We start from the raw sequence: 26,500 nt of genomic DNA, 5'->3' as shown, positions 1-26,500 counted from the left end.
GTACACGGCACATGAGCGAGTCATACGCGTGGCACATGCGTTGGTTACAGAGTGTGCGAGGCATGTGTGACGGTTAAGGCCGGTTTTTGAAGGTTTTGCCCACATGGGTGAAATATTAGGCTTAAGATCTGTATGCCATTATCCCAATGTAACTGCTGGCACGTGCCATGCACGTCCTTCCCCTTGTAACTGCTTGTAACTGCCCCTGGCAGGTTTATAAAGTAGACAGAATTTAGCTAAGGCATTATTCAGTTTTATAAGCCTCTAAATTCGTGAGTCCTTTTGTATATCTGAGAGATAATAAAAAGGTTGGGCATTTCCTGTAAACGTTGTGTGTTCCTTTCATTGTGTTTGACCCGAAATTAAATCTAACTGTCAAAAGTGAGTGTGTGTGCGAAGGCTGAAGTTGGTTGTGACGCTGAAAAAAATCACCCCTGTTTCAACTGGTATCAGAGCATGGTTACGTTCATGGCACGATGACGCGCGGAAGCAGTACGTACAATGAACTGAGGGATAGAGTGGCTGCCTTGGAGGCGCTGGTGGGAATAGCTGAAAGCGCTGATGATGTGACGTCTATAATCAGTCGCATTCATGGCTTGAACACGGAACTCGCTCAGTTTCGTGAGATTATGGCAATAAGAACAACGGGATATGATGAATTTCGTGAAGGTGCCTTGGTTCAGATCATGGATCGGAAAAAGGCAAACGAAACTTTGAACTTGGAAGTGGTAGTGCCGCGGAGGGCAATGGCTGGTTCTAACGCAGGCCATCAGGCAGAACGTTCCAAGGTAAAAATCCCGGAGCCTAAAGCCTTTACTGGTTCAAGATCTGCAAAGGAATTGGAAAATTTTCTGCGGGATATGGAACAGTACTTCACAACTGCCCGTATTTCAGAGAACGACAAGTTAAGTATCACCACTATGTACTTGACTGGTGATGCAAAATTGTGGTGGAGGACCAGGGATGCGGACGATATGAGTGCTGGCAGGCCAAGGATCGATACTTGGGCCAAATTGAAGAAGGAAATGCGTGACCAGTTCCTTCCTAGCAATGCATCTTGAATTGCTAGGGATCGCTTGAAAAGATTGAGGTAAACAGGAATTTACTTCTTTGATGTTGGACATCCAAAATATGTCGGATGAGGATAAGTTGCACAACTTCATTTCTGGGATGCAAGCCCGGGCCCGAAACGAACTGATGAGACAGAACGTGAAAGATCTCCGAAGTGCAATTGCAGTGGCAGATTCGTTAGTAGATTTTCGCTCAATACGTGTTCCATCTGAAATTCCCACTTCTTCTAAGTCGAAGAAAAATATTGAAAAGAAGGGGAAGTGGAAGAAGGAAGGGCGGAAAGAAGGTGCTAACAAAGGAAAGGCTGTTGTGGGACTTGGAAATTCAAAGAACAAGAAAAATCTAGCGAGTGACCAAGGTTGCCGGACTTGTGGAGGGTCTCACTTGGCCAAGAATTGTCCAAATCGTGAAAGGGTGAATGCTATGCTTTCAGGGAATGTAAATACAAACGAGGAAGGTACTGTAGTTGCTGCTTTGGCAAACCCACTTGGTTTACTCTTAAACAATCAAATTTCATTAGTGAACACGGTGGGGGAGTCATCTACAAATTCTCATTCTTCGTTGCTACACATTGAGATGAAGGTTGACGATAAAGTGTTAGTGGCGATGGTGGATACTGGAGCTACTCACACTTTTATTGATGTCAAACTTGCTGCAAAATTCGAACTCAAATTGACAAAGAGCCCGAATTATATGAAAACTGTGAACTAGGTGGCCCAACTGATTGAATGTATGACGTATGATGTGAGGGTGCTTGCTGGACCTTGGGCTGGATAACACAGTTTGATGGTGATTCCGTTAGGAGATTTCGATATGATACTTGGAATCGATTTCTTGAGGAAGAACTGCTTCATTCCAATGCCCCATTTAGACGGAGTTATGGTGATGCAAGAAAATATTGTGGGGTTCATAAAGGCTGTTCATCCATATGGCGAGGCAGAAAAATTGAGTAAGTACAATAGCCCCATTATTTTTGCTATTTCGGTTGAGAAAGGCTTAAAGAAAGGTGAAGAAACTTTCCTTGCTGCTTTGGTTGAGATGAAACCTGATGTAAAGATAGAGGTGCCTGATTGTGTGGCACAGGTTTTGGGGGAATTTAAAGATGTTATGCCACCTGAACTCCATAAAACGTTGCCACCAAGGAGAGATATTGATCATAAGATTGAGTTGTTGTCGGGTTCTGTTGCTCCTGCACAAGCTCCTTATTGTATGGCTCTTATGGAGTCGGCTGAATTGCGGAAACAATTAAATGAGTTGCTAGACGCGGGGCTGATTCAGCCCTCAAAAGCTCCTTATGGTGCACCCGTTTTATTCCAAAGGAAACAGGATGGGTCAATGAGGATGTGTGTGGACTATCGGGCGTTGAACAAGGTAACTGTGAAGAACAAGTATCCTGTCCCATTGGTGCAGGATCTCATGGACAGATTGTGCAAGGCAAGCTGGTTTACCAAGCTAGATCTCAGATCTAGGTTTTGACAAGTAAGAATAGCAGAGGGTGATGAGTAAAAAACAACGTGTGTAACTAGATATGGCTCATATGAATTTCTTGTAACGTCGTTTGGGCTGACTAACGCCCCGACTACTTTCTGTGATTTGATGAACAATGTTTTATTTGAGTACCTAGATGATTTTGTTGTAGTGTACTTAGATGACATTGTAATCTATAGCTGCTCTTTGGAAAAACATGTAAGCCACTTGAAAATGGTACTGTCTCGGTTGCGGGAGTGTTGACACCCAATTTTGTCCCTCCTTTATTCTAATTTATTTCTTCGGGCTTCTAAATTTGTTGACGAGCTAAGTAATTTATTTTCACTACTATTTCTACTACTATTAATATCATTACTTTCATTTTCACTATTCTACTATCAACATTAATAGTATTATTTTATCACAAATTTTGAATGGTTCGTCATCGTTTCATTTTAGGATTTGGACGCGTTAAATTAATTTTACTTTATACATACTAATTACTATTTGTCTTCACATAATATATAGTGTACTAGTTATTAAGTTAAAAGCCCAAGAATAATTAAAATAAATGAGGAATGACCAATGTTTTTTCAGCCAAATTAATGGCCCAAAATACATTACCATTTTCTTACCCGTCCAGCCCATTATCTATTGAAACAAATCAGCCCACCAGCCCAATTCCTCTCCTACCCGGTCCAGCCCAACCAAACTCACCCGACCCGGCCCACTATCTTATTCAGCTAAAACCTAATCCCTCAACCAGCCGCATACCTCGTCTTCATCCCTTTCCTCTCTCCTCTCTTCTCTCCCTTCCTCTATTTTAGCAAAGTTCAGTCCCTCTTTCAACATCACAGAATTTTGACACTCCATTTTCGTGCAATACGCACAGCTCCTGACCCCTTCTCTCTTCTTTCTCTTTCCCTCTTCTCTCTTTCTCGTCGTCTTCCTCTATTTCTAGCAAAACACAGCTCCCCTTTAGCCATGGCAGATATTTGCCACCCCTTTTTCATGCTAGTAGCTACGGTCAACACAAGAGGCCAAGCTATTGTTTTGAAATATGAGCATTCACGGACCATTCCAAATGGCTCCTTGAACTTGTGAATTAAAACGAAACCCTAGCCATTTTTAGCTATAAATACTATCTCAGTTCTCAGCCGAAAGAGAGTTTTTCGGATAGCAAGAACCACCGGATATTTTATTACCCTCGACATTTCTATTTTTTTTACTCTAAATTTGGGATTTTGCTCAGATTCCGTTCTGTTTCGAGTTCCTTTCAGCTGCTGAAACCCCTCTTAAAATATTTACATTTTTCAACCACTGTATCTTGAAACATTCATTTGAAGTACCAAGTAGGTTACCGTTTTTCAATTCGGCTATTACTTTAAAATCGAGGGTAGATCGGAGACCTCGACGCCCCATTTCACTGCACTCGAAAGAGGTAAACAAATCTTATTTCATCAGTTTAATTCCGGTCTTTAGTCGTTTAATAAGTGCTTGTGTGTCCAACATGTTCGTTGTCTTAATGGGTTTGATTTATGCTTAATAGCGGAATGGCATTATATATGCTCCTGTTTAATCGGTTTACTTTCGGTTTGGTGGGTAATAACATTTGTTGATTCATGCATGAGTTTGGTTTTAATTTAATCTTGTCTTATTTGATGCTGTAGTCATTTAGCTTTATGTGCGCTTGGAAGATTAGTCATATATAGACTTTAAAACTCGTTTGCATATTTTGATTAAGTTATGAGTTAGCTTTAGGTTAGCAATCCTCCATTCTCTTCTATCTTAGCATTTTTACATTCCTCTGTGTTTTTTTTTTAGGTATTTTCACTTGTTTAACTTGGTTTTGCTACATCTGTTTTTCTGTTGCCTGTCTGATTTAGTTGTCATGTTCTAGGGTAATATTTACCTTCTGTCTAGTTTAGTTATCGGGTTAGTATAGTTTAGTTATCAATGTTTAGTGTAGTATCTATGTCCTGTTAGTTTGATTATCATTTTTAGTTCGTTTAGCCTAGTTGTCATATAGTCTGGTATGAACTGCCATCTCTGTGTTTAATTTGGTTTTGGTCACGATTATGACAATGCCTGTTTCGAGTTACTGGTTCAGATTTCCCCTGGATTGTTGGTTTAGTAGTTCAATGTCACCTTTGTCACTTAATAAACATGTATAAAAACCAGTAGCTTGTTCTCTGTTCCCGTAATCCTCTTTCTCTTTTATTTTTACAGCATTTGCTTGTTTTAACTGCTTTTCTATTAATTATGTGCTTAGCATGTTGTTAATTATGTTATTAGTATGCATTTATTAGTCTGAGGGAAAGTACATAATGCGGTTATGCTTGGTTTATGATTTTGCTAAGTAGTTTATTGTTTTTTTAACCTGATTACGTAAGTTAAGTGTTGTTCAATGCATGTTAAGCATTTTGGTCCCTTCACTTGTTTGTGTCTTGCATAGTTGAATATGGTGTGGACCCATATCTGAATGCCTCTCTAAATAATATTTCTATCACATTTGACCTCTACATCCGGTTGTCTATGTTTGGCTTTGAACTTGCATGTATAAAGTAATCTTCTAAGTATAACCCTGCATGATCCCCTATCCTGCCCCCCGCATTCCTACCTGTTCGTATAAATGTACCCTCTGAGCTCATGTACATACTAGTCTTAAATGCACACTTTAGTACTCATCTAACTAAGTTAGAAACACACACGCATACATACGGTCTGCTGAATCTTGAACCATTGCCATGACCTTGCCTCTGCATATTTGCTGGTTTGATATGTCATTTCCTTTATGTGATGGTATTTGAAGTTTCCTTCTTTGAGTTATAAAATTTTGCATTACTAAGTATCTGATTATATACTAATTCTTTTTCTTTTCATTTTTGTGCATGACCATCTCGCACACGAGTCCAAGGGACTCGTCATCTCCCGCATTCGGTGTTGGGCTAAGACCCAACGAAATAATATTCTCGAGTCCTCCCTCATTCAACCCATCCGCAGCGAAATAAAATTTTCTGGGCCGAAGCCTAACAGTAGCGGACAACAACAGCCCTAAAATGGGCTGAGCCCATTTAAATCATTCTCACTCTTCTATTTTATTTTTTTGTGCCTTTAATTTGTATTGTGCAACGAGTACTTTACTTGATTTTTTTGCTCTATTTGTTTGTGTGGTATTTGGTGAACAATAAGACTAATAACCGATTTTATTTAGTCATGCTAAAATTTATCTACAACTAGCAAATTAAGGGAGTATTTTTATCACATGTGGTAGTGTACTTCCTCAAGGGCAGTAGCTAAGATATTTTGGTTATTATCTAGAATGTGATTTAAGTTTAGAGATTAAAATCAACAACCCAACTGCTTGAGTAAAGGAATTAATTATCGGATGAATAAAATATCCAAGAAATATTGATAAGTAGTAATAATCAGGAGTCCATAAAGAGGATACATACAACAATGTTGTTTATTGGGGATGAGTTAAGTGACACTTTAACCATAGATTTTATGCAATTCAGTTAACACAAAATAGAGAGACCCAAGTTGGAGATTTTAAGAAATTTAAGATATAGAGTTGCATCCACATTTTTAGCCTTAACTAATTAATTTAAGTCTAGTCGGTTAACCATTATTAATGGAATTTAGAGGATGCCTAATACCTTCCCTCTATATTAGTTGAACCCGTACCTAGAATTTTTTTTGATTTCATAGACTTTAATAAAATCAACTCTAGATAATTACTTTGCAAAACTTTAGGTGTCCTAATTCACCATAAATAATTAGGTGGCGACTCTTAACTTTAAACAACCCCGGAATTACCGGAATGTTATAAACTATTTTGACTTAGGTTAAAATAGGGTATAACAGGGAGTACAAGCTTTATGTAAAGATGGAGAAATGCGAGTTTGCTCAACAAGAAATCAAGTTTATTGGGCACTTGGTCAGCCAGAACCAAGTGAGGATGGACCCAAACAAGGTGCAAGCTATTGTCGATTGGCAGGCACCACAGAGTGTGAAGGACTTGAGGTCATTCCTTGGGTTGACAAACTATTATCGCAAGTTCATTGCAGGGTATTCAAAGAAGGCTGTTGTTTTAACTGATTTGCTGAAAAAGAACGTGGTGTGGGCGTGGACTGAAAAATGAGATGGCACATTCAATTTGTTAAAGGAGGCCATTGCTTCAGAACCCATACTAAGGCTGCCTGATTTTGAATTGCCCTTCGAAGTGCATACTGATACTTTTAACAAGGCTGTGGGAGGCGTGTTGGTGCAAGAAAGTCACCCCGTGGCCTTTGAAAGTAGAAAGTTGAATGAAGCGGAACAAAGATACTCTACACATGAAAAGGAAATGGTTGCTGTGGTACATTGCTTGCAGACTTGGCGTGTATATCTGCTAGGGACAAAGTTTTTGGTGCGGATGGACAATGTTACTAATACTTACTTTAAAACGCAACGCAAGCTAAGTCCCAAGCAGGCCCGTTGGCAAGAGTTCTTGGCTGAATATGACTTCATGTAGGAGCATAGCCGGGGAAACACAACTAGGTTGTTGATGCTTTGAGTAGAAAAGAGGTATTCGCTGCTATATATTCAATTTCTTGATTGGAGTCTGATTTTATTGATAAAATTAGACTGTGTGCTGCAAATGATTCATTATACACTAATTTAATGAGTCAAGTTAAGATAGGACAGTGCGGAGGTATTGGATCGAGGACGATCTGCTCTATTTCAAAGGGGGGAGAATCGTGGTACCTCAAGGTGGTGGATTGCGTAAAGAACTGATGAAAGAGGCTCATGACACTACTTGGGCTGGACATCCGGGTGTCGAACAGATGTTGGCTTTGCTGTCTAGGGTGTCTTTCTGGCCAAAGATGAAGCTTATGTGAAAACTTGTCTGGTTTGTCAACTAGATAAAACTGAGCGCAAGAAGGAAGCGGGTTTGCTGCAGTCTCTTCCTATTCCTGAAAGGCCTTGGATGTCTATTTCGATGGACTTTATTAGTGGGTTTCCGAAGGTAAACGGTATGGCATCAGTCATGGTGGTGGTGGACAGGTTCTCAACGTATGTTGTTTTTATTGTTGCCCCAGTTGTGTGTTCGTCGGATGTTGCTGCAGATTTGTTTTACAAAAATGTGGTTAAGTTATTTGGTGTACCAGCTGATATCATCAGTGATAGGGATACTCGGTTCACGGGTCAGTTCTGGACTGCTTTGTTTAATATGATGGGAACTGATTTGAAATTTTCTACGGCGAACCATCCTCAAACTGATAGGCAAACTGAAATAATTAATCATTTATTGGAAGAATATCTGAGGCACTTTGTGACAGCAAGTCAGTGGAACTGGGTGGACTTATTGGATAGTGCACAATTTTGCTATAATTTGCATAAGTCGTCGGCAACGGAGATGAGCCCATTTGAGTTAGACCTAGGCAGACAGCCTATGACTCCACTTGATGTTGCTAGGAAGAAGACTCAAGGGAAATGCCCTGCTGCCTATCGTTATGTCAGGGACAAGCAAGAGGTGCTTGCAGAAGCGCAAGACAGTTTGCGCAAGGCCCAGAAACGGATGAAAAAGTATGCAGACCAGCGTAGAAGAGCATTGGAGTTTAATGTTGGTGATAGGGTGCTACTCAAGCTTACTGCCCAAATCTGGAAACAGATTACAAGTAAGTTTAGGCACCGCGGTTTAATCCCAAAATATGATGGACCATTTGAAGTAGTTCAGAAGGTTGGTGAAGTTGCTTATAGGTTGAAACTACCTGAAAGGTTGAAATTACACCCAAACTTCCATGTAAGTTTTCTGAAGCCTTATTATGAAGATGCTGATGATCCGGGCAGGAACCAATCAAAGAGAGCACCGACTGTGGTGCGCACACAGTTCAACGCTGAGATTGAAAAGATATTGGATCACCGGGTACTTGGTGTCAAGAAGAATAGGCGGACAGAATTTCTGATTCAGTGGAAGGGTAAGCAAGAAGTTGATGCTACCTGGGAAAAGACTAAGTCATTTTGGCAGTTCAACAAGCAATTGGAGGATTACCTGAAAACAGCCTCGACGAGGACGTCGAGTTCAACTGGTGGGGGTGGTTTGTTAGACCCCCAAATTCGGACTTAGACGCATGCGGGCGAGGGTAGTGTCAAGGGCTTGTACATTTCCCCTTGACATGGGCCTATGTGGGTGTTAAAAGCAATGTGCGAGGTTGCATGCCTATGGCATAGTGTGCAGCTAAGTCAACGTGTTTAGGTGTTGGCAAAACAGCTTGACGAATGTCAGTGGCACGGACAGGCGCATGGCACTAGGCGGGCATGCGTGCAGGCAGTAGGTTGGCACAGGCAGACATGGGCGTTGACATGGGCTGGCTGGTGATAACGTCCAAATACACTCCTCAAAGAGAAAGTGTACACGGTCGTATGCAATATATTTACCCAACTATGAGTCGGGGTCGATCCCACAGGGAACAATGTGCTAGGCGATTAAGAAAGTAAGGAACTTTCACCAACTACGCTAAAGCCAAACGATAAATAATATTTTGGGTTTTTGAGAAAGATTATAACTAATGCGGAAATGTAAACTAACCTAGAAAGCAAGTAAAATGATCAATGGCCACAAGTATGGATAATAGGAGATTACACTCAAGTAACGATCCAATGTATTTCACGATTTTACAACTAAGAACGGGTTTATGTCAATAGATAATGATTTCTAAAATATCATTGAAAGTCTTCCAACCAAATCAATGAATTTCACTCTAAGCTTTTCCAAGCCTTAGAGTGTGATATTAGGCACAATCAATTTAACCTCAAGTAACTATCCTCTTCCGAGCTCAAGTTATTAGATGAGTTTAATGACCCAAATTCTTGTTAATTAATCTTTCCCAACCTAGATTTCCTTTCCCAAGCTCAATCTAAGTAAATGGGTGAGTCCTAGGGTTAGCTAATCCCTTTGGAAACATTCAAGAACGAGATTAATTAAATCAACAAAGACCCACTTCAATAGCAATAAGAATCATTCAATACATAAGCAAAACAAGAGTTTCAATCCAAACTTTAATCAAGAATATTTTCATAAATAAGATTCAAGTCTAGAAATGAAATACTACACACTAAAATATTCAATACAAAACAAGGAATTGAAGAAAGGTTTAAGAATTATCTCATTAAAGTGCTCCAATCTTCTCCTCCAATGGTGTAGGTGAAAACCCTAGCCTCCAAAACTTGCAAAATGACCAAAGATACAAAATGTTTTGCCCTAGCTTTTCTTTAGTAGCTCAGATTTTTCCAAGTCCAAACAATGACAAAATAAACCCCAAAGTTTCAGTTTTGCAAATCTGTCCCGTTTTTGCAAAACTGTCCAGTTTTGACAGTTTTGCAAAAATGTCCAGTTTGGCCTCTTTTTGACCTGCTTTTCACTTGGTTTCTTCCGATCACTTCTAAATCAGATTTTGGCTTGTTTTGCTCTATTTTGCTCCATTTTGGTCCATTTTGATCCATTTTGCTCTTTTATGCTCTCCGGGTATCTTTTCCTACAAAACAACATAAAAACACCAAAAGTAACAACAAAAGTGCTTAAAGAGTCACAAAAACTTAAGGAATTAGCATCGAATATCGCGTAATTTCACGACTCATCAGCTGGGGCCAAGGCAGATGGGAAAGGTAAAGTGTTGGCATGGTGTAGGCATGGCATTGACATGAAGATGGGCGAAAAATATTATAAGTGTTGGGCGAAGCTATGAGGCGAAAACCAGGCTAAGGCACGCGCAAGGCACATGAGCGAGGCAGGTGCACGGCACATGATCGAGGCATGCGCGAGGCATATGCAGAAAGGCCATGCGCGCGGCACATGCGTCGGTTACACAGTGTGCACGGCATGTGCGACGGTTAAGGCCGGTATTTGAAGGCTTTGCCCACATGGGCAAAATATTAGGCTTAGGATCTGTATGCCATTATCCCAATGTAACTGCTGGCACATGCCATGCACGCCCCTCCCATTGTAACTGCTTGTAACTGCCCCTGGCAGGTTTGTAAAGTAGACAGAATTTGGCTAAGGCATTATTCAGTTTTGTAAGACTCAAAATTCGTGAGTCCTTTTGTATATCTGAGAGATAATAAAAAGGTTGGGCATTTCCTATAAACGTTGTGTGTTCCTTTCATTGTGTTTGACCCGAAATTAAATCTAAGTGTCAAAAGTGAGTGTGTGTGCGAAGGTTGAAGGTGGCTGTGACACTGACTGCCGAGCAGTGGTGACGCTGAAAAAAATCACCCCTATTTCAACTGGCCATTCTACTCAGGGAATTGCTACCCTAACAATTCAAGGGAAGTTTAGGGAATTTTACCCATAAGGGAATTTTAGTTGGATACTCCTTATCATAGTCAAAATCAGCACTCCAGGGCTTCAGTATCATAGGTCTATTATTGAAAGTGTAGGGGCCTGAGTATAAAACATTTTGCATATCTTCAATTGATTGGAATTTGACTATATAATACCCTTCTTCATGCATAAACAAGTTTGGGTCGGCACAATTGTTCCATGTTTGAGCAACAAATCTACTCATAGCATTGTATCATGGTGTATCCCCTGTGACATAAGCTATCAATGCACTTTTCCACTTCTCATTTTCTCTACTAACCTCATCTTTGTCTAGTTGTACTACTATTTCCCCATCCATAAGTTGAGGAGGGATATAAGTGAGAGACATACCATTTTGTACAGCTCTGTTTTTCGCAAATAGGTTTACCCATGGTTGTAGTGGATTCTCTGGTGTCGGAGTCGCCACTGGTTGTGTGATTGCGCCGGTGTTCTGGGTCGGTGTCGCTATATGAGTACTAAGAGCACCAATCGACGGCAGATCTATCATCTCTGTAGGTTTTCTAGACGCTTCTGGTTGATTTGAGGTGGATCCCTTGTCACTGGGTGTTCTTGCAAGTAACACTGGGTCTGGTGTACTGACTCCATTTATGGTTTCTCCTGTTGTATTCGTGCCCCAGTAGCACTTTCACAAGTTAGGATGGGCTCCTTCCTTGGTCGGTCTCGGCCCCGGGCTTGCCCTTGGCCCTGGCCCTGCGTTTTTCCTTTCCCTTTCGCCATAGCTATTCACGGCTGCACAGGGAGGTTACCATGCGTCAGAGTTAAGTAGAGAGAGAAAATTTATTTGCTAAGAGTGTGTTTGGTAGGAGGGTTCTAATTTTTTCATGTTTTGCTGGTTTAAATGTTTTTGGAAACTTAAAAAGTTTTTTACTAAAATGATTTTCATGTAGTTTGAAGAATTATTAAAAGATGCCATATAGTGTTGAAAATGAAGACAATGTTATCAGTCAAGATCGGGTTATCTTAATAATCTCTTATTTGGTTAACTAACATTAACCTTTTAAACACAAAATAAGTTTGAAGCAGCGCGGAGTTAGAGTGTTGGCTACGGGTTTGGTCGGATTCGGTAGCGCTTTGGTTCAAATTATGTATTTGTCTTAATAGTTCATTAAATATGTATAGATTATTAATTTAGAACTAAATAATTTTAAAAATTAGGCTTCGAAACTCATAAACTTCAATTTCTAGCTCCGCATTTGATTTGAAAATAAATAATTTTGTCAAAATGAAAGTTAAAATATTAAAGAAGTGAAATGAAAGTTTTCCTTTTATATATTTTCAATATACTTATTTGAAATTTAATTATTACTATCATAAATTATATTTTTTTATTAGCATTTCTACTTTTATATTTTGAGTAGCATGAACCTCGGGGAACTAGTTTACTAAATCTGACTTTATATGATATTTGAAATAATGGAAAGAGAAATTTTTCCCCTCTGTATGTTTTACAACACTTGTTGGCAATATAGAGAGACTTTTTTCTCTCTTAGAAATAGCGGCAAAGTCATGGTGGTATTACTGTTTCAATAGCTATCCACAGCCTAACAAGCAAAAATAGTGATGGATAAATAATCTATCGCCTTCAGAATGTAAGGAAATGTAGGCAAGGTGTATAGGTAGCTTTTAGCATTTGTGTTGGAAATTAGCTTACTGGATATTATCATAAGAAAATTCAATATTCTCCTCCACATAATTAGACTAGTAAATCTAGTTACGCGTGGTCATAGAAAATCTCATTAGCTTTACAAATTAAATTATTATATTTGAAAATTTGAAAATATTTTAAAATATCCTTTTTTTAAGTCTTAAACCGTTTTATTATTATTACCACTTTCTTTTAAAAGAAATTTTCTCTGATGTTTTGTCACTTAAGACTTGGTCCTTAGATAATTAGATTTATCCAAAAAAAAAAAAAAAAAGGAATCCCTTAAATTATGGGTAAAAATCATTTTTCCTCTCTAATTTTGCTATAAAACAAATACCTTTCCCAATTTTGAAGAATTGACATATTTTCCTCCTATCCTAGGCAATGTCTATTTTGCCTTCATCGTTATCAATCTCATTTACTATTTATATTTTTTTAACGCCTACCAATCATGAGAAAGATAAGAAAATAACAAAATCAGAGAGAGGAGATTTACTCAGGCGTTTAGGAGGAAAAACAAAACAAAAATTCAAAGAAAATATAAAAAATATTAAAGAATAAAAGAAGAATTTTACCTGTGATGAGCGAAGGGAGAAGAGGAAAAGAAGAAGGCTCTATAACCAGAACAAAAAGAGCAGTAATTAAGAAGATTTTAGAAGTGACTATTTTATGTAAAAAAAAATAAACATATGGATAAGTAATTCAACACCAATCCGAGTCAAGCATTAAAACAATAAAATTATCAGGTTATTTAGAATTCCTTGACAGAAAATATGTACCGTATATATAGCTCAAGTCAGGAATAAGTTTTCGTTTTCCAAAGTTTTATGTTTTCCTTAAATTTTCAGTCTTAGATTTTAGGAAGTGGTACTAACATGGTTAATATACATGTATAAAGATGTCAGAATAGAAATGAAATAGAGATGACAAACAAGAAAAGGAGAAAGAAATTGTTGTGACAGGAAGTGGGTGACGAAAAAGCCAAGAGAAGGGTATTATGCATCTCTTAGTAATTCTTTTACTCATGACTTAGCTTCATGAGTACATCAAATGTCAATTACGGTACAAATAATAAAAAGAAAATATTATTTTAATCACAAAGAAAACGAAAACAAAAATAACATGGGAGAAAATATTACCTCTAGGCTCTAGAGCTGAATTAACATTAGGACTGGGGCACTATTACTGATATGACAAGAAAAGGATAGTGCAACCTTTTTGTTTTATATGCTAAAGTAAACCGTTTTAGAAATTGAAAAGCTTTTGTAGGTATTTGGCCATGAAAATTAAATATTTTTCATTTTATTTGGTATTTTAGAGTTGGAGCTGAAGATGGAATTGTGTTTGGTTATAGTTTTTGCAAAGAATATTTGGTTGTTTGAATGTATTGAAAGTGAAAAAAATAAAAAGTAAAAATTGAAAAACAAGTTTTGGTTGTTTTTCCAAATTTCAAATATAATTTCAAGTTGTATTTGAAATTTTTATGGCCAAACACCATAAAGTGAAAAAAGCCAAAAAATATTCCGAAAAAAATGAATAATTCTCATGGACAAACGGGCCCTTAGTCTTTTCATCTTCCATTTTCTTTAATGTGTTTCAATTCTTCATTAATCTTAACGGATGTACTAAAGTTTAGCGGTAGGTGTATTCATTTTTGTGAGGCCATTTTAAAGTCATTTACTTGATTTTTTATAGAGAAAAAACTCATAAAAAAGGAAAAAAAAAGATGAATGTCAATGGAGGTCATAGAGAGGTGCCACATAAGATTGTTTATGTCTAGCTTTATATTATATATAGATTTACACCCGTGATTCACTCGGGGTTTGTTTGACATGACACAACTAAGATGGAATTTAAAAGAACGGAAAAGGTCCAAATATGTCCTTAAATTCGAAATGGCGCAAATATGCCCTTAATTAGTATTTTAGCTCATATATCTTCTACTAGTTTAGCGTACGTGCGTTGCACGTGCTTATCGCGTTGATCAATAAAACAATATATAAAAAAACTATATCATAAGCAAGAAACAAAAATTGAAATAAGAAGAACTTAAAGATATTTTCACGAAAACTCACCTCCTAATTTTTCCCTTACAAAAATTTGGAAGCTGTAATTTGATAAGAAATCTACGAAAAATTGATAATAGAAACATAAAAGGGTCAAAAATACCCCTGAACTATCAGAAATGGATCACATATACCCTCCGTTTGCATTTGGTATCAAATATACCCTCGTCGTTACCAAAGAAGGCCACTAATACCCCTCTACTTGACCATTTAAGTTGATGTGGTAGTGCCACGTGGAAAACATTATCCACGTGGACGGCCACGTCAGCCTCTCTCCCTCTTCCTCTTTAGTTCAAGGGTATTTTTGACCCTTTTTTTTGTAGTTTTTAATTTTTTTTCTAGATTTTCTCCACCACCACATACCTCTCCCCCCTCCACACACCCACCCCCCCCCCCCCCCCAATTTTTTTATTTTTTTTTGTAGTTTTGATTTTTTTTTCTGAATTTTCTACACCACCACATACCCCCGCTCCACACCCCCACCCCCTCCCCCCCCCCCCCCAAAAAAAAACTTTTTTTTGAAGTTTTTAATTTTTTTTCTCGATTTTCTACACCACCACATACCTCTCCCCCCTCCACACACCCACCCCCCAAATTTTTTATTTTTTTTGTAGTTTTGAATTTTTTTTCTGAATTTTCTACACCACCACATACCCCCGCTCCACACACCCACGCCCTCCCCCCCAAAAAAACTTTTTTTTTGAAGTTTTTATTTTTTTTCTCGATTTTCTACACCACCACATACCCACCCCCACCACCCAACCCAACCCCCCCTAAAAAAAATTGAAGTTTTTATTTTTTTTCTGAATTTTCTACACCACCACATACCCACCCCCTCCATCCACCCCCATGACCCCCCTCCCCCCACACCCCACTACCCCCTCTAAAAACTTTAAATATGAAGTAGAAAATTCGGAGGGGGTAGGGGGGCATGCGGGGGGGAGGGGTGGGTGGGTGTAGAGAATCAAAAAGAAAACTTTTCAAAAAAATTTTTTTGGAGGGGTGGTGGGGTGTCATTAATTGGGGGGGGGGGGCGTGGGGGTGGTCGGGTGAAAAATAAAAACTTTTTTGATTCTACTTCATATTTAATTTATCTTTTATAAAACAATTATAAAAATTTAAAGTTTGTGTGGTTAAAAATTAAAATTTTTGGAGGGGGGGGCGGGGATCATGGGGGCGGGTGGCGTAAAAATCCAAAAAAAGTAACTTTTAAAACTTTTTTTAGGGGGTGGGTATGTGGTGGTGTGGAAAATATAGAAACAAATTAAAAACTTCAAAAAAAAAAAGTTTTTTGTGTGGGGGGGGGGGGGGGAGTGGGGTGTGGGGGTATGTGGTGGTGTAGAAAATCCAGAAAAAAAATTAAAAACTACAAAAAACAATGAGGGGTGGGGTATGTGGGGGTGTAGAAAATCTAGAAAAAAAAAATTAAAAACTACAAAAAAAGGGTAAAAAATACCCCTGAACTAAAGAGGAAGAGGGAGTGAGGCTGACGTGGCCGTCCACGTGGATAATATTTTCCACGTGGCACTGCCATGTCAGCTTAAATGGTCAGCCGTTAAGTGGAGGGGTATTAGTGGCCTCCTTTGGTAACGGCGAGGGTATATTTGATACCAAATGCAAACGGAGGGTATATGTGATCCATTTATGATAGTTCAGGGGTATTTTTGACCCTTTTCCGTAATAGAAATATCAATGATCAAATTTTATTAATGCGCCGACATGGATACCAAAAAATCAACTTACATAAATACTTAGTTCAGTTGGTGTTAGTATATGAACCACACAAAATATAATAATTTAAAAAAAAAAATACATGGTAAACTATAATCAAGATTCATGAGCATGAAATATTTATTTACATGTTAATACAACTACCTGATCAATAGCAAAAAAAGATGAAGATAAGTTTGGTTTTCGACTTGACCTTACAATTAAACCAAGTATTTTTCTCAAGCCACCAATATTTAACCATAGAGAAAAATAAATTTCAAGAGTTAATTCAATAAAATACTACAAAATAAAAATCAAAACATCCATACCTTGTACACATGTTCTATTTAACCGGCAAATTCACTGTACATTAATCCACGTATGCAAGAATAACGGAAAAAGTATGTAGCAATTAGTTAACTATATGTTCCTGTTTCAAATATTCAATCTGTAAAATACATATTCTCTGAAAGCATCCACTAAATTGCGAAGTTGACTGAATGTAATTCTCCATGGCTATACTAATTGATAAGATTGGTTCATCAATCCCCACCAGTTGCCTGTCATTCTGGAAGTTATATATGTGTTTCTTTTCTGCTATAAAAATATCGTGTTTTCTTCTGCCATTGCTTTCCTGCGATGAACATGATCATGAATGAAAATTGGATAACAATAAAACATCAATTCCAACTATTCGTATGTATAATATGGGCACACAAGAGTCCTGCTTTCATGAGAATGCAGAAATTTACGTATTTGTTTATCATACTAACTATACTTTCAGGGAGTGGTACATATTAACAAAGAGGTAATTAATGGGCAAGTGGTTTAACGATATCTTTTGAACTATGATGGCTTCCAATTATGCTAACTACCTCTATAAAGCTAATTTTTCGTTCATGCGGTAACCTTAAAATCTATCGTTAAAGAATTCAACGAGCCATTGAATTGCCTACGCGTGATTGGAACTGATATGGTGTGAAACTTCAAATAGGTTTGGTTTTCGACTTTTCAATTAATGTGTATTTATGACTCTTATGTTTATAATATAAGGGAACTTTTAGGCTGCCGAAAGAAAGAGAAAAACCCCAACTTTTGTTGAACTATTATTATAGGTACGAAGCTCTATTTAAGGTAGAGTTCTGGATTTTGCAATTTTATTTATTGTTACAAAGATAATTAAATAATAATTGGAGAAAAATAGTAAATGACAATTTTATCTATTGTAGAGTCATTTAATGAAGGGTAAAAAGCCCAATCAATATTTCTAAGGCCCTTCGTGCTTTTAATATAGTATAGATTGTTCAATAGTTGATCCAAATATACCCTTATTTTAATTGAAGCCCACAGTTAACCTAATTAGCTAATTGATAAGCGAAAAAGGGTCAAATATGCTCTTAAAATATGTGAAATTGAGCGGATATCCAAATATTTTTGTCCATTCATGTAACGACTTTTTAGAGTCTTTATTTAACTTGGAGTATCAAAAACCACATAATTAACTACAAAAATATTAATTAACAAAAATATCCTCCAATAACAATGAACAAAAGTTCTAAAAAATATCCTTGCCTTATAAGTTTGAGTCCGATAATTATTGGGGTCACACAACAAAAAGAAAAATCTGATTTTCGTGAATTTATTTTCTAGCTTTAAAAAAGGGAAAAGATCACGCATGCCCCCTCAAACCAAAATAATTACATGCTCATACCCCTATTACTTTCGTACCCCTAGAAAAAAATCAAAAGTATTTACCCGAGATGCCTTCCAATAATGATACCAACATGGTATATAAATATTAAGATGGTATCGTGGAAGATGCTTCAATCCTTTTCTTAGTCCTCCATGATACCATCATGGTATATAAATATACTGAAATGGTATCATAGAAGATGCTTCATTCCTTCTCTTAGTCCTCCATGATACCATCATGGTATATAAATATACTGAGATGGTATTATGAATGATCATGTTTATTTGTTCAAAATGACAACACTTTTCTCGAAAAAAATCTCTTTGATACCATCGTCTTATATACATATACTATGATGTTATCATAGAGGACTGCTTCAGTCATTTAATGAGACACTCCTCAGGACCATGGTACCATCATGGTTTATAAATATACTGAGACGGTATCATGGAGGACTGCTTCAGTCCTTCTCTTAGTCCTCCATGATATCATCATGATATATAAATGTACTGCAATGATATCATGGAGGAAGGAATTTGGGCAAGGGAGGCGCATCAGATAATTAGTTTAGACTGGGCTGGGTAGAAGCGAAAATAGTTTGAGAGGGGATATGGACATGTAATTAGTTTGGGTTGGACGGGCAATTAGTGATGTTTTTCCTTTAAAAAATATGTATCAATTTTATGATTGATTAGAATCTATTAATATTTTACTTATATTATATGCAAGATGATCTTGTACGCGTGTGTTACATGTGATTTCCATCACTCCCTTATTGGATTTTCATTATTTTTAGGCTAGATACGAAAGTTAGAAAACAAAAGGGTAGCTTACTAGCTTGCAAATAGAAGATGTACTCGCTTCTTGTAGCTTTATAATTGGATCATATCTTTCTTTTTATTTTTTTGATCGCCTTGAGGGAAGAGGGGAGAAAGGATAGGGATGGGTCCTTTTTATCCGATAACTATAAAGAAAAACTGTAACTGTACATTCATTCCTTTACATACACGGTTCAAATGCTATGATATTCTTGTCGACTTGTCCTTTGGAAACTGCAAGTCCCCCATACTAAAAACGTGCATTTTGACTACTAGTGAAACATGTCTTGCTGGTAAAGCCAACAGCTAAGCAACTTAAGAATAGTACTGACCGACGAGATAGATATTTCATTTAGACATTCAAATTAAGTTATGTCTCAATTAAATATCTTAATTTCTAATTAAGTATTTTAATTAGATGCTTTTAGTTTAAATTATGAAAAAATATTTGTGTGTATTTTAATTTATCTATTAGGTAGTTAAGTTAATCACAAAAAATACGTCAATTTTCTTTAATTATACGCATTTACCTTAATAAGCCGTAAAACCCAGACATTTTCTACTTGAGGTTGATGTGTATAATGAAAGTGTATTACATATTTTATGTGATTAACTTAAATACTTAATAGATGAATAAAAATACACATAATCTTTTTTCAAAATTTGAACAAAAAGTGTCTAGTTGAAATACTTTAGCATGAGTTAAAATATCCAATTGAAATAGAATTTAGTTCGAGTGCCAAAATGAAATATCTTAATAAATTTAAAAAACTAATTATGTGTGGTATAACTCAAAACCCATAAATTAAAATTTTTAATTCCATTACCAGATACCACATCAACACTTCCCATCAAGATCCATATCTACATTAGAAATAGGGTATCTTCTGCTAATTCTTGTTTCCAGAGCCATTGCTTGCCGGGCCATAGGGTGACACCATATATATTCGGCAGCCTCCAAAAAATTACAGTCATTTTCATGTCAAGAGTCTGTAAAAAGAAGACTAGTCCAGTCCTAGCACCTTCTCCATGTGCAAACTATGTAGATTAATTACTCTTAGGAAATACAAAAGAACAATGAGAAGCAATTAGGAGTATCCGGTGGCAAATGAACAATTTGAACTGAATTTAAACGCATTAAAATAGATTGAATCAATAAATGAACAGTTGTTCTTCTCCAAAATTTACCTGAGTTAAGATAGGCATAAATAAGAGATCATATATCTCATCAGTCAAACTTAACCCTATTTTCATTCTTTCTTTTTGAAGAGATTTACAAATATTCTCAATCAAATTGAAAATACATACTTCATATTTTGTCACTACAATTTCTCAAACTTGTTATTTACATAAAAACTCCTAATCTTAAATTGAACTTCCTTTTCTTTTTATTTTGGGCAAAACTTATATTTTGTTTTCCAAATATTAAACTTTGCAAAGATACTATAAAATTAATTATAGCAAGACCAAAAATAAAATCGACATACATAACAAAATAAACCTACAAAAAGAAAATCACGCATAATCGCAAAAGAATGCAACTTACCCTTTCTAAAATCATTGTTCTTTCCAAAGGAGGGTGACAAAATTAAAATAAGATGTATTTTCAGTTCTGCATCGTTACAGGAAGCCTTGAGATGGTTTGCAACAAATATTTTGAAAAGAATTGTGAAACTAGTTAAGTCAAATGATAAAAAAAAAAAAAAAAAAAAAAGGATGACACGTGATTTCAGAAATCTTTGCTAGTTTCCTAATGAAATTAAAGAAATAAAAGTGTCACATAAATTAAAACCGGGCAAGAGTAATTTGTAAAGATCTAATAAATGCTCCAGTTGAAAACAATAATATGACTCTGTAATTGCCTAAATTTTACTACAAAATATGTATGATAACAAATAATGTAAAGGGTAATTAATAATCCTTTATGTCTATATTATATGGTGTTTTTAGCTTGTGCTAAAAGGTAAGAAGTGTTTTACTAAATTACCTTAGTTTAATACTACCAGTAATATGATTTTTTGGTTTTGTATAAATTCTCTTATCTAAATAATAGGAAATTTAGTACAATAACTATTAATACCTTCTCAATTATATATATAAAAAATTATTCGAGTTAAATATAAAAGCTAAAATATTATATAATAGAACCGAAGGAAGTAAAGAGCAACAAAATATTCACAAAAAGTTATCAATTTTTTTGCCTTCTTAAGAGGTGATCTTTAATTTTTGGCCCTCAAATTGCTGGTCTTTAATGCTTAAAAAAATGATCGAAAATATCCCGAAATTCTAGGTTCGAAACCCCCGCTCAGTAAAAATAAAAAAAGAATCTCAAAGCAAGGATTAGAGAAAAATCTACCTTATGCGGCATAGGTATCATTATTGATAGTTCCCCCACTAGGGAAACGTCAAGAGGGGGACATGCTTTATGTCCACTGATTCTGTTTAGTATAGTAGAGGAAGTCTTGCCTTAAGGCATAACTAAAATTATGCCGAATCCGGCAGAAATTGCCTTGAGGTATAATCAAAAGTTTGCCTTATAAGGCAACCTATGCCGGATCTGACATAACTATGCTGTCTCCGGCAGAACTTTAATTATGCCTTAATGCAACCTATGCCCGTAAAACAGACTTTTTCAAAATCCTTGTCTTGCGAATTTTTTATTTTTTATTTTTATGCCTGAACCGGGATTCGAACTCAGAACCTCAGAATATTTTAGGCGAAGGGCAAAAGTTAAAGACCATCAATTTGAGGGGAAAAAATTAAAGACCACCCAAATAAGGGGCATTCCTGCGAATTGGCCAAATTTTATTACAATTCAATATACACCAATTATATAAGCCCACATAAAAATTTATTTAAGATAAAAAATGAGTCAAAAAATGAAATTAGACAAGACAAAATCACATGTAACAACACCATAGGAATAAAAAATTTGTGAGGACTACAAAAGCACCTCATTTTCTCTTATATATAGTAAAAATAATTTGACTGGGAAAGTAAATATCTTAGTAACATATAAGAGTAGTACTACCAAATCCCCAAAATTAACATTTTACATTAAGATCCATCTATATCATCAGCAATACTGTATGATACTCCCATCTTCTGCTAATTCTTGCTTTTAGAGGCTGTGTGAGCTAAAGAACCATAGATAGGGGGCTGAGGGAAACCATAAGGTGACACCACGGTCAGCCTGCAAAAGATGCATAATCATAATGTATTAGATAAAAAGTGGGAGTATAACTCAAATATTTAAAACAATGAGAAAAAGTTGTGGCTAAACAAAATTTTGTTTGTCATACAAAATGAGAAGTCAAAACAAAATGGCATGGAAGGAATAATAACATAGTCCCAAACACAATCTTAATGCTTTTTTCTTTTTTAAGCGAGTTTACTCCATTAGATAGTGTGTCTAGCAGCCTTCTTATTAATATTAAAGACAACTCATCATAAAGGAGAAGTACAAGCAAGGAAAAATAGATCTTACCTTACCGATTTTAATGAGTAATGAACCTTTACTAGTTACGCAAAAAATAAAAGCTAGAGAGAATGAAATATTCTATGATCATAATAGAATTTACATTACACTTCTATGATGATTTTAGAGTTTATATTACTCCCTACGAGTTAGTCATATGCACAAGAATTTGAGATTCAACTTATACCAACTAACAATGCAAATATTATTATACAATCAGTCTACTTGTGATTGCTTTTAAATAATTGGAGATTGAAAAAAAAAATGAGCTCTGTGATAATCAATTACTTCACCGTATATATCGCTCACCCAAATCATGTGAGCACCAAGGTGTTTTCCTTGTGATGAAAAATAAAGCACCAACAAACCCTACCAACTATGGTTCTCATAATTGCCTAATCCACATTTTTTAATTATGTGGGACATGAATATTTAGCTAAGGAAAAAGCTCCATTGCCTCCATATTTGGTTGACCTAACAAAGACTGACTTAAGGTCTTTGAAATATTCTTACTCAGAAATGTAATTTAGTACTCTTTGTAAAGTTTAGCTTTTATATCTCCTAAATTTACCCTTTATGTCTTCTTAAACTATTTGATCATTATTCATTAAAGTTGAGATAAATTTGAAAAAAAATAATTAATATCTTCTTGATTTCTAAAATGATACTTATGGTGAACTAAATTTGAAAGGCTAAGTAGGCGTTTAAACATAAAAAATGTGATATTAAAAAAAAAAACAGTATTTTGGAATTTTGAAGTACTGTTTGGATATACATTAAATTTGAAAAAAAGCAGAAGTCGTGTGAGTGGAAAAAAGTTCAGATCAAACTACTTTTCCAAACTTGAAACTCATCTTTAAAAAGAAAAAAAATAAAAAATTCAATGTATAACTAAACGTTATTTTGAAAAAATATCACGTCCAAATGGATCACAGGGAGTATTGCTATTGTTCTGATTATCGTTTATGTTGTAGTTATATTATACATGGAAAAATCTGAAAGTAACATAGATGAATAACCAACCTCTCTTTTCGCTTCTCCAAGAATCTATGCAAGGAGTTTCTCCTTGCGAATGGTAGATCTACATGCAATAAACCAACAAAGTGTTCTTCCATTTTAAGAAAAAATTTGAACATGATAAAAACATTCATCAAATTCTTTCTAAAAAGAAAAGGAAGAAAAAAGGTGTTTACCTCCACTAAATGTTTCAACAAACAATTGTTTTCTTGGAGAAAACGCATCCATAATTTTTGACCTTTCTGCAAACCTTAGAATACCTTCCGCCTACGCAACAAATTCAGCTAGAGTTTGGACGTAGATTTGATTGAAATTTGAAAAGAAAAAAAATTGGAGATGAGATGAAAAATGATTTTGGAAGTTAAAATTGTGTTTGACATGTATTTTCCTTGAAAGGAATTCACTCCCGTTTGGCTATAGATTTTGAAGTTAAAACTTGAAAATTTGAGTTTTTGAAATTATGATTATGAGAACTTAAAGTTGTGTTTGGACAATAATAACAACAACAATATGCCCAGTGTAATTCCATAAGTGGGTCTAGAGATAAGGTAAAATGGAGACCTTATCCCTATCTTTTATAGGAACAAAAAAATTGTTTCCGATAGACCTTATCTTTTGGACATGCAATTTAGTTGGAAAAAACATTGAAATATTTTGAGTGAAAGCGAAATTTGTCCCAAAAATCGGTCTGAGCCTCTTTTGGAACTTAAAAAATACTTTGAAGATAAATTTTCAAAATCTAATCAAATTTCATGGCCAAATAGATATTTGAAGATAAACTTTCAAAATCTTATTCAAAATCTATCACCAAACGCTAGCAAAATTGAAGTTTTGTGAGTAGAAAACATCAAGAATCTCACTTTTTAAAACCTGAAAAGTTATTTTCAAAAACTGTCCAAAAATTAGGCACTTTTTATAACCAAACAATGTTTTCTATAAATATTTTTGGAAAAGAAAAGTGAAAAAGAAATAAATTATGACTAAACGGAAGCTCAGAATAATAATTATACGTTTAACCAATTTAAAAATGAAAAAAATAAAGCCAAGAGAGGGGTGACATTGATTGATTAAAAAACCTCGTCACTGGTAACATCGTAAACCGCAGCTGCTCCATCGTAGAAAATGGTCAGAGGTGCAGTTTTTGTGCCATTTTCCAAGCCACAATGAAGCCTAATAAAATCAACACAAAAATCATTCCATGTGTATTTCAAATCTATGCAGGCATATGTTTGCTAAAATGTCACTAAATAGGCGTTTGGACATGTAATTTCATCTTATGGTTTCATGTCAAATCTCAAATCATCCAAAAAAAATCATAATTTGAGATTTCAAACTATACCCAAACGGCTCCTAAATTTACCTTGAAGCAGGACTAAAAAGGGCCAATTGAGAGTAATCTTCCCTTGAAATTGCAGTCTTCATAACTTCAGTATTGGTCTTCAAAATCACACTTCGAATATCTGCTAGAAAAGTTTTAGGATTCGAAAACTAAGATTTCAAAAAAAAAAAAGTTAAAGATTTTAAGTTCGAATTCACGGATTAAATAAAAAAGTTTAATTCTCGAAATTTAAATTGTATCACATAAATTGGACACACAGGGAGTAGTAAATTAAATATGTTAAATGGATCTTTCATTTGTAGCCACTGGAACACTTCGTATTGAGATATAACTATTCTTGTACAGATATTGTTGAACATATATACATACGCATAAACGTGAATTTATCTAAAAATATACTAAACGGAGAGAAAAATAAAACCTCCAAAGCTTATTCCATTTTCATGTTTTGCATAATTAGACTCTTTCTCCATGCTGAAGAAATCGAGTTCCACTGCTGATCTCGCCATTTTTTTTTTATTATTATTGAGAAGATAGTGTGAGGTTATGGGGAATATGATCAGATATATCTTTTTTTACTTTTTCTTGTTTTACTAGAAATATATGATCAGATATATATAACAAGGAAGTGGGTAAGTAAGATTAATTGAGCGTTTTGCGGGATATGCTGAGTAAAATGACTCATGACCCTTGTGCGGGTCGCGTGGGGTCAATCATGCACAGTTAGAAGTACAGGATTTAAAGTAAGGAGTCATTCGGTAGGGTGTATAACAATAGAACTATCTCATCAGAAAATCATTGGATAGGTTAGCAGGCAATGAAGGTCCCTCAGCGTGGGGATCTTTCTGGAAATAAAAATTTGTTTTGTGATGCTATTGAATAAGGTGTATTAATAATGTTGAGATTATTTTTTATTCACTATTTCGTTTGGTGTATTGAGGTTGGTTTAAATGGCCAAGTTAATGGTCATTAAGTCCTCTTTAATGGCTAGGAGCCCGTTTGGAATTGGCTTATAAGTTGGTTAAAACCATGACCAACTTATAAGCTATTTTTTAACTTGTTTGGATGTTTGGTAAAATAGAAATCGACTTAAATTAAGTTAAAAAGTGTTTAAAATAAGCTAAAATCAAGAAGTTGCTCAATCTTATTTTTTTTTTTTTGGCTTAAAAGTTATTTTAGTTTAACCAACAACTTTACATTTTTATTCTTTATATTTTCTGTTAATTCTAATACTACTCTTACCTCTAAAAACCCTTTAAGAACATTTATCCAAATACATAACTGTTTATTTATAAAATAACTATCAGCACTTAAAAGGTACTTTAAGCACTTATGCTTAAAAACCACTTTTTCAGCTAATCCAAACGGGCTCTAATTCATCTTCTTTGAACCCTTCAGATTTTCAGCCTCTATAAATCAGCTTTCTTGGTGAATTACTTACCAACAGAAAAATTCCTTCTCCTCCCTTTTTTTATTTTTTTTTATTTTTGGTATCTAGTACCCACAGTGGAGCCCTACTATATCCGGACTAGCGCCGCGTAGGCCCCATTTTGAGAGGAAGCGCTCCCTACCATGAATTTTTTCATACACACAGCTCGAACCCGATACCTCTCGTTAAGGAAGGAGCAGCCTCATTCGCTGTACCACATCTTTTGATTCATTTTACTGATTAATATTGTTAATATTTCCCACGATTACTGCTGCACTTCTTCTTACTTTCAAAACTGTTGAGTCTGGGATATTGGATTAACGTCTCAATTTTTCTAGAGTCAACAGACAACACTTACCTGCTTCCATCCACATCTATACTAGAATGAGTCACTGGGAGCAT

The 26,500-nt window shown here is 35.6% G+C and overlaps 1 protein-coding gene across 3 annotated transcripts; it reads right to left on the bottom strand.

Moving 5' to 3' along the window:
• Positions 1-21,649: 21,649 nt before the first annotated feature.
• On the bottom strand, positions 21,650-25,500 carry LOC132626233 (protein TIFY 9-like). 3 transcript variants are annotated; one of them, XM_060341036.1, is made up of 6 exons: positions 25,091-25,497; positions 24,691-24,793; positions 24,407-24,500; positions 23,507-23,597; positions 23,337-23,394; positions 21,654-22,028 (listed from the first exon to the last, which is right to left on the bottom strand). In XM_060341036.1, the coding sequence occupies exons 1-6, from the start codon at positions 25,176-25,178 to the stop codon at positions 21,944-21,946; spliced, it is 519 nt and encodes a 172-aa protein (XP_060197019.1). In that variant the 5' UTR covers positions 25,179-25,497; the 3' UTR covers positions 21,654-21,943. The 3 variants fall into 3 exon arrangements, with proteins under 3 accessions (XP_060197021.1, XP_060197019.1, XP_060197020.1); XM_060341037.1 differs by having other exon boundaries at positions 21,655-22,028; positions 24,691-24,790; positions 25,091-25,489; XM_060341038.1 differs by lacking the exon at positions 23,337-23,394 and having other exon boundaries at positions 21,650-22,028; positions 25,091-25,500.
• Positions 25,501-26,500: the final 1,000 nt, after the last annotated feature.

This window comes from Lycium barbarum, chromosome 2, assembly GCF_019175385.1.
Source record: "Lycium barbarum isolate Lr01 chromosome 2, ASM1917538v2, whole genome shotgun sequence".
Taxonomy (NCBI): domain Eukaryota; kingdom Viridiplantae; phylum Streptophyta; class Magnoliopsida; order Solanales; family Solanaceae; genus Lycium; species Lycium barbarum.
This window is presented reverse-complemented; position numbering and strand designations above follow the sequence as displayed.